Consider the following 15716-nt stretch of genomic DNA (forward strand, 5'->3'; position numbering starts at 1 on the left):
GGAGTCCCAGGATCGAGTCCCACATCAGGCTCCCTGCACAGAGGCTGCTTCTCCCTCTGCCCGTGTCTCTGCCTCTCTCTCTTTCTCTCTCTCTCTCTCTCTGTGTCTCTCATGAATAAATAAATAAAATCTTTTTTTAAAAAGTTATTATATAATACATAAATATTTTACTTCAACTTCCAGCAAACCATAAAAACATTATTTTTCCTGTGTTAGTAATACCAACTAAAACACAACAAAATCATTTATACTGGGTGACTGAGAAAACATGTTACACTAGTAAGCTATAAGGTGGACAGAAAATTTTTAAAACATCTGTAACAACTTTGTTCACATCTTTGTTCTCCCTGGGGAATCAACAACAACACAGCTATTTAATTTTTTTAACTGAGCCAAGTATAGAAGCAATTTCTTAATTTCCCCATTTATGTTTGAAAATAGGATTTTTCATTCAAAATATCTGCAATATTTATAATAGGATATAATATAGTGAAGCTTTTTAAAGTTATTTCCCAAATTCAAAAGCACTTGAATATTATGTCTGAAAAAAAAATCAGGTACAAATATGCTGATTTGATTAGATTTTATTTGATATGATTTAATTTGATTTAGAAGCATAGTAGAACTTTCAGGTTCACCAGAAATATGTAAATACCATCAGGGCCAATATATCCAGAGCTATACCTTTCTTTAGGAGATAAAAATCTCCAAGTATTGAAGCTTTTGATAATCTAAATTAGTAGTAAGGGATAGCAGGGAACTGACCCTACTATTCTCCCAAAGTTAATCCAAGAGAGAAAAAACAGTTTTATATGGTATATAATAGCATTTCTGTTATGGATATATTTAATTTAGTATATAATAAGCACTTCTCTTTTAGCATTTCGTGGACTTCTTACAACCCTACAAACAGGGTACTACTGCCTTAACCATTTCACAGAGGAGGAAATGAAGTCAATAAGTGAAAAAGCCAGACTGAATCCAGAGCACTGGGTCCAGAGCTCATGTTCATTATGGTGTATGGAATGGTGCCCTCATGAATAAACACAGTGGCTGACACATGCCTATTAACAGACTTCAACTGTGATGTTTCTGCTGGTTCAATAGGACCTCAATCAATGCTAGTTTTGCATACTGTCACAATAATTGGTTGTCTCCCTTGTTTTCTTTCTGAGACACTGAGAAAGTTCTTGATTTGTCCCTAAATACACTTCTACTCTAGTGTGAATTTTCAGTAGGAAGATAAAAAGCACCATTTCACAAATTTATTTGACCATAGATGGGACACCTTTATTCCTAATCTTGAAAGATTGGTGGTCCATGGGACGAACGTTGAGAAATATGGAAATAAGGGTCAAAGCATGGCATAGCCTACTTTGCACTTTAAGGTGACAAAAAGTTCAATGGCAGAGTTTGAATTTCTTGTGGGGAGCTGCAGTTCTTCTGATGGCCAGCTCCTAATCAGTCTCATTGTAAATCTATACATGCAACATACAAAGTTTCAATGGAGTGCCAGAGAATGGTTAATTCATTCAATAGTTCCTAACACTTTTAGTGTAGAACCATTTAGAACAGAACTGTCCAATCAAGACATTGCTTTGAATAATCTCAAACTAAGAACACCTTCAAATGGGGGAAGGGGACAGAGAACAAGAAGGAGGCAAACCATAAGAGACTCTTACTTATAGAGAACAAACTGCAGGTTGATGGAGGGGAGGTGGGCAGGGGATGGGCTAAATGGGTGAGAGGCCTTAAGGAGGGCACTTGTTCTGATGAGCACTGAGTGTTATATGTAAGTGTTGAATCACTAAATTTTACCCTTGAAACCACTATTACACTATATGTTAACTAACTAGAATTCAAACAAAAATGTGAAACAAACAAGAAAACTTTCAAGAAAAAAAATAGGCATACATTTACCAGCCAGCTTTTATTGCCTTGACATCAGATATAATTAATTCCAATGTGGGTGAAGTGAGTCTTCATATACAGCAAAGAGTTACCTGGTCTCAGCTTTCTCTCTTTTTCCACTTCCTCTCAAGCTCTCTGCTTGGACCCAGAGAAAATAGTAAGTTTATATTTCTTTTTTGTCTGTCCTCACTCAGGATTATCATCCAGGAAGGGGTCCCCAACACCCTAAACAACTTTTTTCCATCCTCTGCTATCAGCATCTTTCTATTCATCAGTGTCACTAACCACACTCTACACATATTCATTTGAACTGAATGAATTCATATAGATTAAACAAATCTTTCATATCTATATGATCATCCAAATCTTTGCACAATGCCTACTGGTATTTCTCTAACTCATGTCCAGCAGATACATCATGAAAATAGTGACTTAAACCAAGGAATGAAACTAAGAAAACAAGCCAGGGATGAGAAAAGCTTTCCCAGAAACAAGAAATGGCTCATGGCTCATCCTTCTCTGGATAAAGAATTATGTGAACCCCAGCTCTCATCCAGTTAATAGGGTCAAGGATAGGAAGATGTTTTGGGTGTGAGGATGCAGTGGAGTTCCTCAGCAAAATCATGACCACTGTTGGCAGCTGCCTACCCTTGCTCTTACACATAGACCATCCTATGTTGAAAATGGTATTAAAAAAACGATAGTTGGGAAACAGCAGGCAGAAAAGAGTTATCCAGAAGCATATCTACAAAGAAAATAACTCATTTTCACTGTACTCTGAGGCAAGTTAGTATACTGAGGTAGTTTCTACATAGTCATCAGGCTAAGAATTAACATATTTTTTACCTCTTTCTGTAGAAACCAGTTCAACTTGGTTCACTTCCTGGAAGTGAACTTGTTATATTTCTGATTTTCTCATATCTCCAGATATTAGGACAACTCTAACACTTAGAAACTTTTTGAAAGGTCCTCAGTCCTCAAGCTACTATGCCCTACAAATAAGTAGCTATTTCCTTGCCTTAGATTATAAGTGAGTAATGGAACTGTTACAGACCAGCCAAATTTTCCTTATTGCTTTCCTGGAATAAGCTGGCAACTATATTACACTAATTCATAGCACTCATCAATTTTAATTCTCCCAAAGTATTAATCATTAGTATTTTTCATTTGAATATCACCACAACAACTTTTCATGCAGACAAATCCCTAGCAGCCAATCAATGATGAATTAAAATTCAACTTCCTTTTCTATGCTATGGTGACAACTTGAAAAAGAAACGCACCTCGTATTCTCCAGAATATAAAATATCCCAAGCTGCAAAAAAATAAAGCTTAAAAAGAAAAGGTTAGAAATAATCCACAGAAAATGTATGTAGACACCCAAATGAGTATTTGACTGACTGGGCCCCTTAATAAAAGCAAGGGAAAGAGCAATCCTTATAAAAGGAGTGGATTTATTCTTTTCTTAAATAATTCTTGCCTCTTTTTTCCCCTAGATGGAAATAAAAATGAAAAACAAAGCAGCCAGAAAAAAATAATAACTCTTCCAATTGATCACATAATTAGGTCACTAAAAACCATGAATCTGAGCCACATCTATAAAGATTTTATATCTTACTGGTTCTAGGAAAGATCCAAAAGTATATCTAGGCTGATCATTTCATTAAGTTAGCTCTACTTTTTGCTATTTTGAACCTGCATTGGCCAAAGCTAACTGATTTTACTGGAATTCTAGGGACTATTTTGGGGGTCAGATGTTTTAAGATGTCCTAGCTCTGCAATTTAAGTAATTCTACAGTGGCTTTTCACTTTTCCCAATCTCAGTGTGACTTAGCCTCTCTCAATCTCAATTTTCTTGTCTTTAAAATGTGGATAATTATAGTACCCACTACATCAAGCTGCTGTGAGAATTAGATGAGATAATGTATGAAAGTGCTTATAAGAGTGCTTAACACATAGCTCCTCAATATGTGGCAGCTATTATGATCTTTTCTGATACTGGTTATAATTTAGCAGGCCCTGATACTGCAATTTGAATTGATATAATAACTCAGGGGATTACATCTCTTGAGAGCAAAGTACAGTAAATGCTTCATGGAAAACCTGTGTATTCACAACTCATCCAAAGGCAAACAACAACCCTGCTTGCTCCTGAGACACTGGGAGCTTCCAGGCAGCCAGGACCCAAAGCCTTCATTACAGAGAGAAGTGGCTGCACTCCTGACACCCAGGAGCAGTGCTCAGCCTTGAGCATTTGTACGAGGACTTGAATACAGTTAACAAGATACCTATTATGGGATGATAATGTCTCTTAAAAATGAAAGGGAAAGCCAATACAATAGTACAAAGCATAAGAGTGTAGGAAATGCAGCAATTTCATGAAGGGGTTTGGGAGGTCACCTGACAAAATTTGAAGGTGTTCCTGTAATAGAAATTTTGAGAATAAACCTTTATGAATCACCATGGCATACGTGTCTGTAGTTACTAGCATTTCTCTTAGCCTCATGTGATAATGGATAGCCAAATGACAGTATAACTCTATTTGGATGAATACAAAAATTGACTGTGTTTAGTTGAAAAAGAAAAATGAGGGCAACTTTGACTTGCTTGAGCATCAGGTCACTGAACAACCAATAATCAGAAATATGAATTTTTATGAAATCATGAGCAATGTAAATGAACACACAGTCATTCTTTACCTAATTGACATTGGTGAACTTCCAAAGTTCATGTGAAATTTCTAAGGAAGGTAACAACCATTTTAGTAAAGATTTTTTATTTATATAACATAATTATAACTTTGAAAGCTCAAAACTCACTATTTTAGTTACTGAAAATTTCTTTAAACGCACATACAAACATATCTATATAAATACACATGTATTTGAGTCAGAGAGGACACTTACTGTCATCTCATTCATACTCAGAAGCATGGGGCTAGGTGGCAGGGTACCAAGACGGTACTTGAAACCTTCTTCTAGAGTCATTCCCCAGAATTGGCTGTAGTTCTGGGCTGTCCATCTGCCTTACAAATGAAACAGAAAAATTGGTATAGGTTATATAATATCACTTTTATAAATAATGTTTATTTATATTTCTGAAATTATACACAATTAGAACTATTACTGCAAGCTAGATATTCTTTATATAAAGAATGCATGCTTGCTTACCATAACAGAAGAGCCTATGAGACACTCTTCCTAAATTAGATCTATTTCAATTATTTTAATGATTTATATGAGAAATCTAAAGCTACATCATTTTAGACCAAATTTAAGAATATGGAATCTTTACATACTATAAGGGATTAAGTGGCAAAAGGCCAATATACACAGTTTCTTTTGAATGTCATTAAATGCATTTTAGAAAGAAGCTTGAATGTACAGAAATGTGCTTATGGTTTAAATAGAGTAATTGGTTTATATATAATTTAGATTTGAAAAAAATTTGACCATGTCAAAGGAAGTATCCATGAAAAACTGAGGATAAAATAGTTATACCTAAAAAGATTACATCAGTGCTCTTAATTATATTGAAATATTTTATATAAATATTGAAATATTCTATTATGTATTAAAAGGGTTAATTTGTGTTAAGTGCCCAGTAATATTTGTTATTATTAATTATAATACAAATTCAATTATGTGAGATTAGATAGTAAAAAGTATATACTTTTTTAGATAGGGTTTTTGCCCTTATATAGGAAAAGAAGCTTTGTTTTCAAAATCTGACATTGACATTTAAATCCAATGAAAATTTTCTGAAGAGATGAGATGAGAAAGACAAAAGTAATTTAATCATTGCTTGAATTTTAAATTATTTACAACTTGAGGACAATTCAGTACTCAAGTCAAATCTAAACTTAATCCTGTTGTGTTAATTACCACAATTGCTTATAATGTGATAGATTCTCACGAATGAGTGAAGATACAACTTGATTTTCAATAATATGCCTAGAAAGTTAATGTCTTTCTTTTTTAAAAAAACTGTTAGTTTGTAAAACCTTAAGCAATTTGAATCCACAATTTTGGAGTGCAATCTCCATCAACCAAGGGAAACTCTGACTACACTAGATATTGCAGCATACAGAAGAGACCATTAGGGCCAGCCTTGGGCAAAACCATGACTTCAGTAAAGTATGTTTTTGGTGCTCTACACTAGTAGTTTTCAAACATTCAGATACATTTTTGGTCATTTAATTAATCAGTCCACTTAGTCATCAGGAATTGGTATTTCAAAAAATAGAATATAAAATAAATGATAATAGGAAATATTAGAACTTACTGCACATAGTGAGGATAAGTCCTGGTTTTATGTAATTATGTGTGTGTGTGTGTGTGCAGCATGTATTTGTATGTGTATAGATGTGCATGTGTGTGTATATACTAAGTCACAAATCTGTGTTTTACTGTGACTTATGTTCAAAAATGTGTGAAGGGACTAAACCCTATACCATCCTCTTTTATCTAGACTCATAACTTTCCCTTTAACTCAATGTAGCATTTACTGAACATTCTTAATTTGTCATATTCTCTCTTAAAACATTATATTAAGTAAATTTCTCTACCCTCAAGGAGCTCATACCCTAAAAAGACTGCAAAGATAGAAATGCCATCAGTGTGCGTAATTTATTAGCAGTAGGTCAGAGTAAAGGATTCAAATATAACTCTGCCCGAAGGAGTTGGCATAATATGTTTTATAGAAAGTGACTTTAGTGTTCAGTCTGGAAGGATGAGAATGAGTTTTGTTGGCAGATGTGAAAGAAGAGAACATTTATTCTTTAAGAAAATTGGTAATTCAACGCTGCCCATGCAGCTCAGTCAGTTAAGCATCTGACTCTTGGATTCCACTCAGGTCCTGATCTCATGGCTTGTGAGATCAAACCTTGCCTTGGGCTCCACACTCAGTGGGAGTCTGCTTAGATACTCTCTCCTCTGCCCCTTCCCCTGCTTGCAGTCTCTCTCTCTCTCTCTCTCTCTCTCTCTCACACACACACACACACACACACACACTCTCTCTCTCTCTCTCTCTCTCTCTCTCAAATAAAGACATCGATCTTAAAAAAAAAAAAAAGATGGCAATTCAGGAGCAAAGCATACAGGTTTGAAACTGGGTAGCACATTTAAGGAAGAACAGGTAAGTTCAATGCTGAACCATGAGAGGGCCTAGGGAGACAGAAGCTGAACAAAGCATAACAAATGAAGTAGCAAAGAAGCATTTCGGCCAGATTGTTACTTATGCTAAGGAGTATAATGATATTCTACAAGCAATGGAGTATCACTGAGGATTTTTACGAGCATGAACAGCAGAATCAAAGCTTTGATTTAGAGGGATCACCATGAAAGTAGAAGGGATTAGTTGCCAGACTGGAAACGGAAAAATCAGGCCATCTCAAATGAGGCTTGGTAAAGAAATGCACTAGAATATACAGAGAGGTAGAAAAAATAATATCTGGAAGAAACTGTGACTATGGCGGTGCCTGGGTGGCTCAGTTGGTTAAACATCTGCCTTTGGCTCAGGTCATGATCCCAGAATGCTGAGATTGAGCCCTACACTGGGCTCCATGCTCAGCTCGGAGCCTGCTTCTCCCTCTCCCTCTGCTTGCTGCTCTCTCTGCCATGTGCTCTCTCTCTCTCTCTCTGTCAAATAAATAAATAAAATCGAAGAAAAAAAACTGTGACTGTAGGAATTATAAGAGACTAGTGACTGAGAGTGAAGAGAAGAATCAAACTAATTTCCAATTTTCTGGCTTGGCTGACAAGGCAGAGGGGGAAAGCCAGTCACCAAGGGCAGGTCAAAGAGGTAATCCCTTTTGATTTGGGATATATTGATTTGAGAAACTGGTGAAAAAAAATCAAGTCTAACTTATCCAATTGACTAGGTTTTGAATTCATTTAAAAAAGTAATAAAGTTTAGAGATGTGACAGATTAAAAATGGTCACAAACTATTCATGGCTTTTGGCACCAAGAAGTGGAATCTATTCCCCCAACCTTTGAAGGTGGGCAGGGCTAGTGCCTTGCTTCACCCAAGCAAAGGCAGGAAAATTGATGCTGTGCAACTTTTAAGCTAAGCCCTACAGGGAGGCCCTTTGAAGCTTTCTCTCATGCCCTCTTAGAACACTGGCACCATCTGAAGATGCTAGGTTAGCTGGCTGGGACAGATGGGCCCACTAACAACCAGCACCAACCAGTCACCCCAAAGAGATCAAGAAAAGAACGTCAGCTAAGCCCATCCCAAGTTACTGAGTGAACCAATGAAACACTTCTGTCTCAAGCTGTGAAATTCTGGAGTTGTTTGCTGCACCACAGCAGATAACTGAAACTGTTATCTATCTCTCTTTGTTCCACTAACTTGCTGATTATTACTTGTGCTACTAATTTGGCACTTCCACACAGCTCTATCTTCAGAAATGCTTTCACAGAGCGATGACATGTTGACTCCTCAGCTAGACTGTAAATTCGGGCAAGACAGAAATTATTTATTTCTACCCTCAGCAGTGCCACAAGAGAAGCACATGTTTTGTTAATATTAATTGCTAACCGCTGAGCCACCGGGGCTACCCGAAAATAAATATTTCAAAGCAAAGATTGTGTATATTTAGCTGATAAGGCCAGGAGGAAGCTGGAGACCAGGCAGAGGCTACTGCACCAGTCCAGGCAAAGGAGGCCACGGTTTTGGGCCTGAGTGGCGGTAGGGAATCCAAGGCAAATGGAAAAAAACTTGCTGATACAAACAGATCCCTGTAACTCATCAGACTAGGGTTACCTTAAAAAGCACTTCATAAGTATTGAAGGATATGCTTCTATTATCTATGACAATAATTTGAACATCAGGACCAGAATATATCTGAGAGAACTTTCTCCTAAATTCAAGGACTCCCTCTGCCTTTTTGTCCTCTGGTAAATAATTTTAGTTTTACTCCACTTCTTTATAGCTTCTCTCTTTTACTTAACTTTTCTTTTCCCTTTGGGCAATGGATATTTTCTTTCGCTCCAATCATACCTCACTTTTTGTCCTTTGAAGGTCATCAATGTTTGCTACAAAAGGCAAAGCCCATGTCTAACTTGTCCCAGAGTTATCTCACAGTGAACAAATAATGGCAAGAAATTTTTTCCTTCCAAGAAAGACGGCATTCCTACCAGCTTCTGTATTCTTATGTGTACTTTCCATGTCACCTCCAACTATGGTTTCCCATGGGTTCTGTGACAATGGAAACACAAGCTGCTCAGGGTTTCTTGGAAGTATGTGTTCAGTAGGTCAAGCATTTGAATTGTTTTAGGCACTTGATTCAGATAATTTCTTATGATGACACATACTCTTATGTTCTTTTAATGATTTAAGTATCACTTAGCCACTGAGTACTATAATGTATTTTCCCTAGAAATACTTACAATATCATTTTAACACCTAAAATATTGGTTAAACATGTATACACACGCAGGAATTCAACATGGTTTAAGAATATTAATGTTAAAAAATGTAACTTTCTAAATTTCATGTCTTCCAAGAAAATACTTTGGGTACACTGAAATTCAGTGTCCCCACTGTGATGGGAAACACCTGTCTTATGGTCTTATATGTGGAAGCAAGTGATACTTTTAACTTTTAAAAATACATTTCATGATTACATCACTTTTATAGCTACTTGATAATAGTTCTTCTTACATGAAATGTCTTCCCAAATGTGGAAAATGTTACCAAGAGTATATAGAGATTTGATCAGTAACAACAGAGAGGCAGATAACCAGGCAGGCTATTCCTCTTCCTTTTAGTTCAGTGAAGAAAACCAGTGTTAACACTGACATCATAATTCCCTCTATGCAAATGAAGAAGCCACCTAATTTGTTAACCTGTCAGAAAGCATCAAACCATTATTTCCTATGTTTAAGTGTCAATCAGCCATATATTTAGTTTATTAGCAAAGTAAAATGGCTCAGCCTGTCTTTTGATTCAACTGTAAGTGAAATTGGCTGTATAGGTCATGTCAGTGAAATTGGCTAGATGAACTGGTTGTTTGGGGAATCATCAAGATTAAATACTGACCTCTTAGGGTTTGGTTCTCCCAGGATAGCTGATTGGCTGGGTCAGGGCAGCAGCAGAGGTGGAAAGATGGTTTATATGAAAAAATAAATTTTGCCTATTTATCCAAACTAAAGCTCCCTTTACTCCCCTCACTCACACCATGACACTGCTCCTTCCTAGACAATTTAAGACTCTGTCGATATTTCTTTGTGCAATATTTAATTATTTATCTTTGTGCATTGCTATTTTAGCTATCTTTCTACTTCTCTTCCCATTTCTCTCCCACTCTTTCTTTTGAAATAATGACCATTTTTAGAAGTAAATAATAGGAAATACATTGTCTGAAACCTGAAAAGTAACTGGGACTGCCAAAAAAAAAAAAAAAAAAGCAAGATTGTTTTTTCTCACCCATAGTCTCCTTTATTGACATGTTCAATTAGTTCTGGTTGAACAAGGCAGACAAGCTGGGAGCATTTCCATTGCTGTCCTGAGCATGTGCTGCAAAGACATAAAAATTACAAAAGCGGCCTAGCCTTTATGAAGTACATTTATAAAATTAGTAATCAGAATTGCACACTCTTAAGGCATAAAACATAGTTTTGATTAATGATAGCCATGTGTCTACTTGATTCTCAGCAAAAATAATATATGCATTAGCACCCCTCAATAAGCTCTTAACTCTACTCTAGGCAATTCATAAATGAAATGACCATACAATCCCCCAAGTTTGAAACCATAAGAAAATTTAGACAGTAGATTCAGTCTATTTGCACTTGGAAACTTTCTGCAGGATAATCATTTGAAGGTAGCCTATTTTTATGTATAGCTACTGTGATCAAAGAAACATAATATGCCTATAGTATATCTTGCTTATAGAATGATTATAATTAAGAGGTATATTTGATGCAGGCCTGCTGTATGATGAAGGTCACAATCATGAACAACCAGCTATAGCATTAAAAGATATATCCAGGATTAGATTTGTCAACATTCATTAAATATAGTTATATAAAACTACAGATATGTGATATCCTATAACTTATTATTCTATCTGTATTTATTTTTTAAAGATTCTATTTTTATTTGAGAAAAAGCAAGAGAGGGAGAGAGAGCATAGAGGGAGAGAAAAGCACATTCCTTGCTGAGCAGGGAGCCCAACGCGGGGCTCCATCCCAGGACCACAGGATCATGACCTTAGCAGAAGGCAGACACTTAACTGACTGAGCCAACCAGGCACCCATTTATCTGTATTTAAATATGTTTTATTTCACAATACTCCTTTTATTTGAAGAAAACATACACGCACAATAGAATTCAGTTCTGTGTCACTTAAATTCATTACCAGGAGTTGCAGTTTTCTTTAATTACTGATCCTTCTTCATAAAGTTGACCATGTCTGAAGCAACCTACCAACATAACATATGAACAAATTAAAATTCTAAATCGAAAACTAAAGTGCATTAACACCACAAGTAACCTAAAATTCTGTTTTCATAATTTCTCAAATATGCAAAAATATTTGGTGCCAATTGATGAAAATCCACATCTGGTTTGGGTCAAGGTTTATGTATGGATTTTTCTAAGCTCATTCCAACAGCTTTTATCTTTAAAACTGTGTATTATGTTCCAAGAAAGGATATGTAAAGCATGAAAACTTGATTACCACAGAATTAATCACGAATAACACTGAAAAAATAATTTATATGTTTAAATAGGTGAGCAATAAGACAGTGTTTGAATAAATTTATGGCTTTTCTCATTTAAAAAAATCAAGTCAAAGCTCATAAAAGAATATGACTAATTATATCTCAAAGTTTTATACCAAAATGCGATGCTATTTCATTGAATTCACCTTTTAAAGACAAATTCTATTTTTTCTTCAGAATTTGGATCAAGAGAAAAATTCATGAAACCAATAAGATTGTAGCCATTTGTGCTCCAAATACAAATGTTTCTCAATTAACTGAAACTAGCTGTTAACTACTTTACCAGATTATATAAACTACTCAAAAGAGATCAATGGTATAGTATCATTATTGAAAACAATCGATAAGATATGGTGAAAATAGTACCCTGGTTACAAAGCAAATCCTTTTCAAAAATATAATTCACACAAACTTAAAATTCACTCTGACTTAGCAAAGGAAATTTACTATTTTGTCATGTGAAGGAAATTTACTATTTTCTTTGACAGAAACATGTAATTGATAGATCACATTAATGATCTCTAATTAAACAAAATGAATCCTCACTTTTTATTCATTCAATTATAGGGGCAAGTCTGCATGTTTAGAAATCACTCCAAGGGACTTGGTTTAACTCCTAGCCCCAATGTCACAAAAGCTATTTAAGGAATTCACTCTCCTCTGATTTTTCAAATGACGGTTTCATAGAAAAAACTTCACGACTACCACTCTTCAGCATGTATTGTTTTTACAGTTAAATATTCTGCTTGATGAATCTAAAATCTCAACATATTTGCATCTATTTACCTCTTTCCCATGGATTTTTAACATTCCACAAGCACAGAAGAGAAACAAAAACTTCCTCTCTCTTGGACCACAGGCTTCTAGATTGTAGCAAACTAAGATTTAACTTTAAATCAAGTCCAGGTTTTTAATTACTGCTCAGTACTAGAGACTTAAAATAAATGAACTTACACTCTATTACTTAAAGAGACCCTCAAATTTTTTATTACATAGGGGCAATAGAAAATTCATACAACAATTTAAGTTCAAAGTCAAGGAAAGTACTTTTCTGACTAGTTTTAAAGGGCAAGGGAGAGGCCAAAACCGAAGCTGATTTTTTTAAAGACTTTATTTATTTATTCATGAGAGACACAGAGAGAAAGAGAGGCAGAGACACAGGCAGAGGGAGAAGCAGGCTCTAAGCAGGGAGCCCGACTTGGGACTCTATCCCAGGTCTCTAGGATTACGCCCTGGGCTGAAGACAGCGCTAAACCATTGAGTCACCTGGGCTACCCCCGAAGCTGATTTTTAAGCAAACCTCATAAAAACTCCTTGTCCAACATATCAGTTACATAGATAAAAGGAAACAGAAATCACAAGTCTTTAGGGAAAAAAAAAATGTCCCTTCTCTGACCTGTACTCTATCTAATAATTTTGAAGTCAAGAGAATGTTATCACCTGGCCTACCTCAATTAACCAGTACTAAATCTAGTGTTAGTTAAATTCCCTTTCTGGTCATCCTTCCTTAATATCAAGTCAGAGTTTATTCTATGAGAAACTACATTTATTATAATATCAGTTGAGAGTTGCCCTCTTAAATGAAAATCGTAATCCATTTATCTGAGCCTGCTCAAAGGGCTGACAAAGTGGAGCGTCAGCTTCTACATTATACAGACAGTCCAATCCTTTCTATACTCCTCCCTGGTTCCAATGTATCCCTCATTTCTCTACTCAGCATTTAAAGGAGACTTTAAAATCTCTGTTGTGTCACTTCCTGTTCAAAATCCTCAAGTTAAAAAAAAAAACAAAAAAACAAAATCCTCAAGTTATTTCCCATCAAATTTAGAATGAAACCTAATTTCATAGGATAACCTACAAGACCTTACCAAAAATGTCTCTGCCCTCATCACTTTCATAGCACTGTATGAGGTGGGGCTTCCAGTGGAGTGAGGATTTGCAAAATAGTAGTAAGGAGGGAGAGCAGTGGATGGCTGTAACTTGGTGGTAAAGCAGCAGAACTTGCTCATGGTCTGAGTTTGGAGAATGAGAAAAAAGAAGAATTAAGCATGTCTCACTAAGATTTGGGCTTGAGTCATAGAAGGGCAGCAAAGCTATCACTGAAATATGGAATAGGCTTGTGGCAAGAAATTAAGAAGTCTGCTCTGGATATTTTAGATATAGATTAAATCTGGGTGAGACATTTTAATGAAGAATGTGAAGCAGAGTAGTTTATGGAAGTCTGGAGTTAACTCAAGGCTGGAACACAAATTTGAAAAAAAGAAATATACATTTTTTTTTAAAAGCCTTGAGACTAAATGAAAATCTATTTGAAAGAGTGTATAGAGGTGAGAGAAAGAGGGGCAGGACTGAGCTTAAAACGTTCCAGCCAGTAGACATTCAGAAGAGGAAAGGGAAAGAGTGGACTGTGAGGAAGTAGGGAATTCAGGAGAGAGTAGAGTCTTGGAAGCAAGAAAACAAAGTATTTAATAAGCAGAGGTGGTCAACTATGTAGAGTGCCATTGAGAACAGACATCTCAATGTTGCATATGGTGATAGCATAGTCACTGACCCTGCTAAGAATGATTTTGGTGATGTAGCAAGGAATGATATCCTGTAGGAATGGGTTGATGAGAGACTTGGAAGTCAAGAAGCAAATGTTTCTGTCAAGAAGCTATATGGGTAACGAATTTGGTTAACTCACTCTGAGGTGCTTCATACATATTTCATTGAGAAAATAAAGCCACTAGGAATTCTCTCATCTCCATCATCATAATTTTCAACCTCCTTCTCTTTGGGTTACTGCATGCCCTGTTGAGCTATGAATCTAGTCCCTTCTTGTCTTTTTAAGATCTTCACCATTACAGCTGTCTCTCTCTCTCTTTTTTATCTCCCCTCCTTTCTTTCCCTCTCTTTCTCTCCTAAAGCATTATCACCCCCCCTTCTTTTCTGGATTAATGCTCAATTTATAAAATGTGTTTTTCTAGCTCCCAAGTTTGAAAAAGCCCTCTCTTGGCTTCAAGTCCTTAACCAGCATCTGTCTCATTTCCTTTTCTTTCTTTGATAGTAAAATAGCTAAAAGAGACAAAAGAAAAAAAAGATAATGACTGTTGAAATTAATAGAGTTTTACAACTTAACAGACATTAACACAAGATAAGGCAAATCAGGTATTTGGAGAGTCAAACAGTTGGCCCATTGATTTTTTTTTGTAAAGATGATAATATGTTATATGTAATTTATTTTAATATTTCATCATAATACATTATAATATCTGTGCTGGTCTAAACTTCATTTTAGGGGAGACAGTTACTTTCCCTGATCAGGAATCCATATCCCAGGGGTGGTCAGTAGCATTCATTCTGAAAGGCCAGACTCCAGGGCAGCTGCTATAAATGCTTCCATTATCCATCTTTGGATGAACACCAAGAGTACCACTATAATAGACATAAGAAGTGGGCTTTCATTGGTGAAGTTAGTGGCTTGTTAATCAACATAATGGATATAAGTAATCAGCTCTTATTGGTTCAATTAATAGTATCCAGTTTATATATATTAGCTAAAATATTTAAAAAGTCATGCCCCATTATCCCACTCTTAGCCAACAGGTTATATGTTTCTCTTAAGGTCAAAAGACTTTACTCATAGACCTGGTACCCTAGGATTGATCTCTAAAATGTTCTGTGTCCAGCCACTGAGTAGGAAGCATTCTCATTCCCTGATGCCCACTACAAGGATGACAGAATCCTACCCCTTTGTTATGTTACATGTCACACATGCCTCCAATAAATTACTCAAGCAAGGTAGATGTGGGAACCTCTAAAGGACAGAGACTTGAGACTTCATGAAGTTTACCCAGGTTGTATGAGTTGGTCTATGACTCCTTACCAATATATATATTTGTAACTATCAATGTATATGAAGAATTTGGACTATGACTTATCTTCATTATAATGTGGTAAGGAGGTTATGAAGGAGTAAATAATCTTTATCCAATTCAAATGTGTCAGTAACTTACACGCATTTTTTTTTACCAATGTGAACATAAAAGTTCTGCATAATTAAGTTAACTTAGGTCTGTTCACAACAGATGCTAAAC

General features: G+C 35.8%; 1 protein-coding gene across 1 annotated transcript in view; it reads right to left on the reverse strand.

Annotated features, from left to right (window-relative positions):
* The window catches only part of TINAG (tubulointerstitial nephritis antigen), a 91852-nt gene that overhangs the window by 73062 nt on the left and 3074 nt on the right, over nt 1-15716 (reverse strand). The window contains exons 2-4 of the mRNA XM_041754016.1: nt 11277-11340; nt 10343-10432; nt 4818-4932 (exon numbers count right to left, since the gene is read on the reverse strand). Of these exons, the coding sequence (XP_041609950.1) occupies nt 4818-4932; nt 10343-10432; nt 11277-11340 (269 nt within the window). The remainder of the gene's footprint in view (nt 1-4817; nt 4933-10342; nt 10433-11276; nt 11341-15716) is intronic.

The sequence above is a fragment of the Vulpes lagopus genome, chromosome 1 (assembly GCF_018345385.1).
Source record: "Vulpes lagopus strain Blue_001 chromosome 1, ASM1834538v1, whole genome shotgun sequence".
NCBI lineage: Eukaryota > Metazoa > Chordata > Mammalia > Carnivora > Canidae > Vulpes > Vulpes lagopus.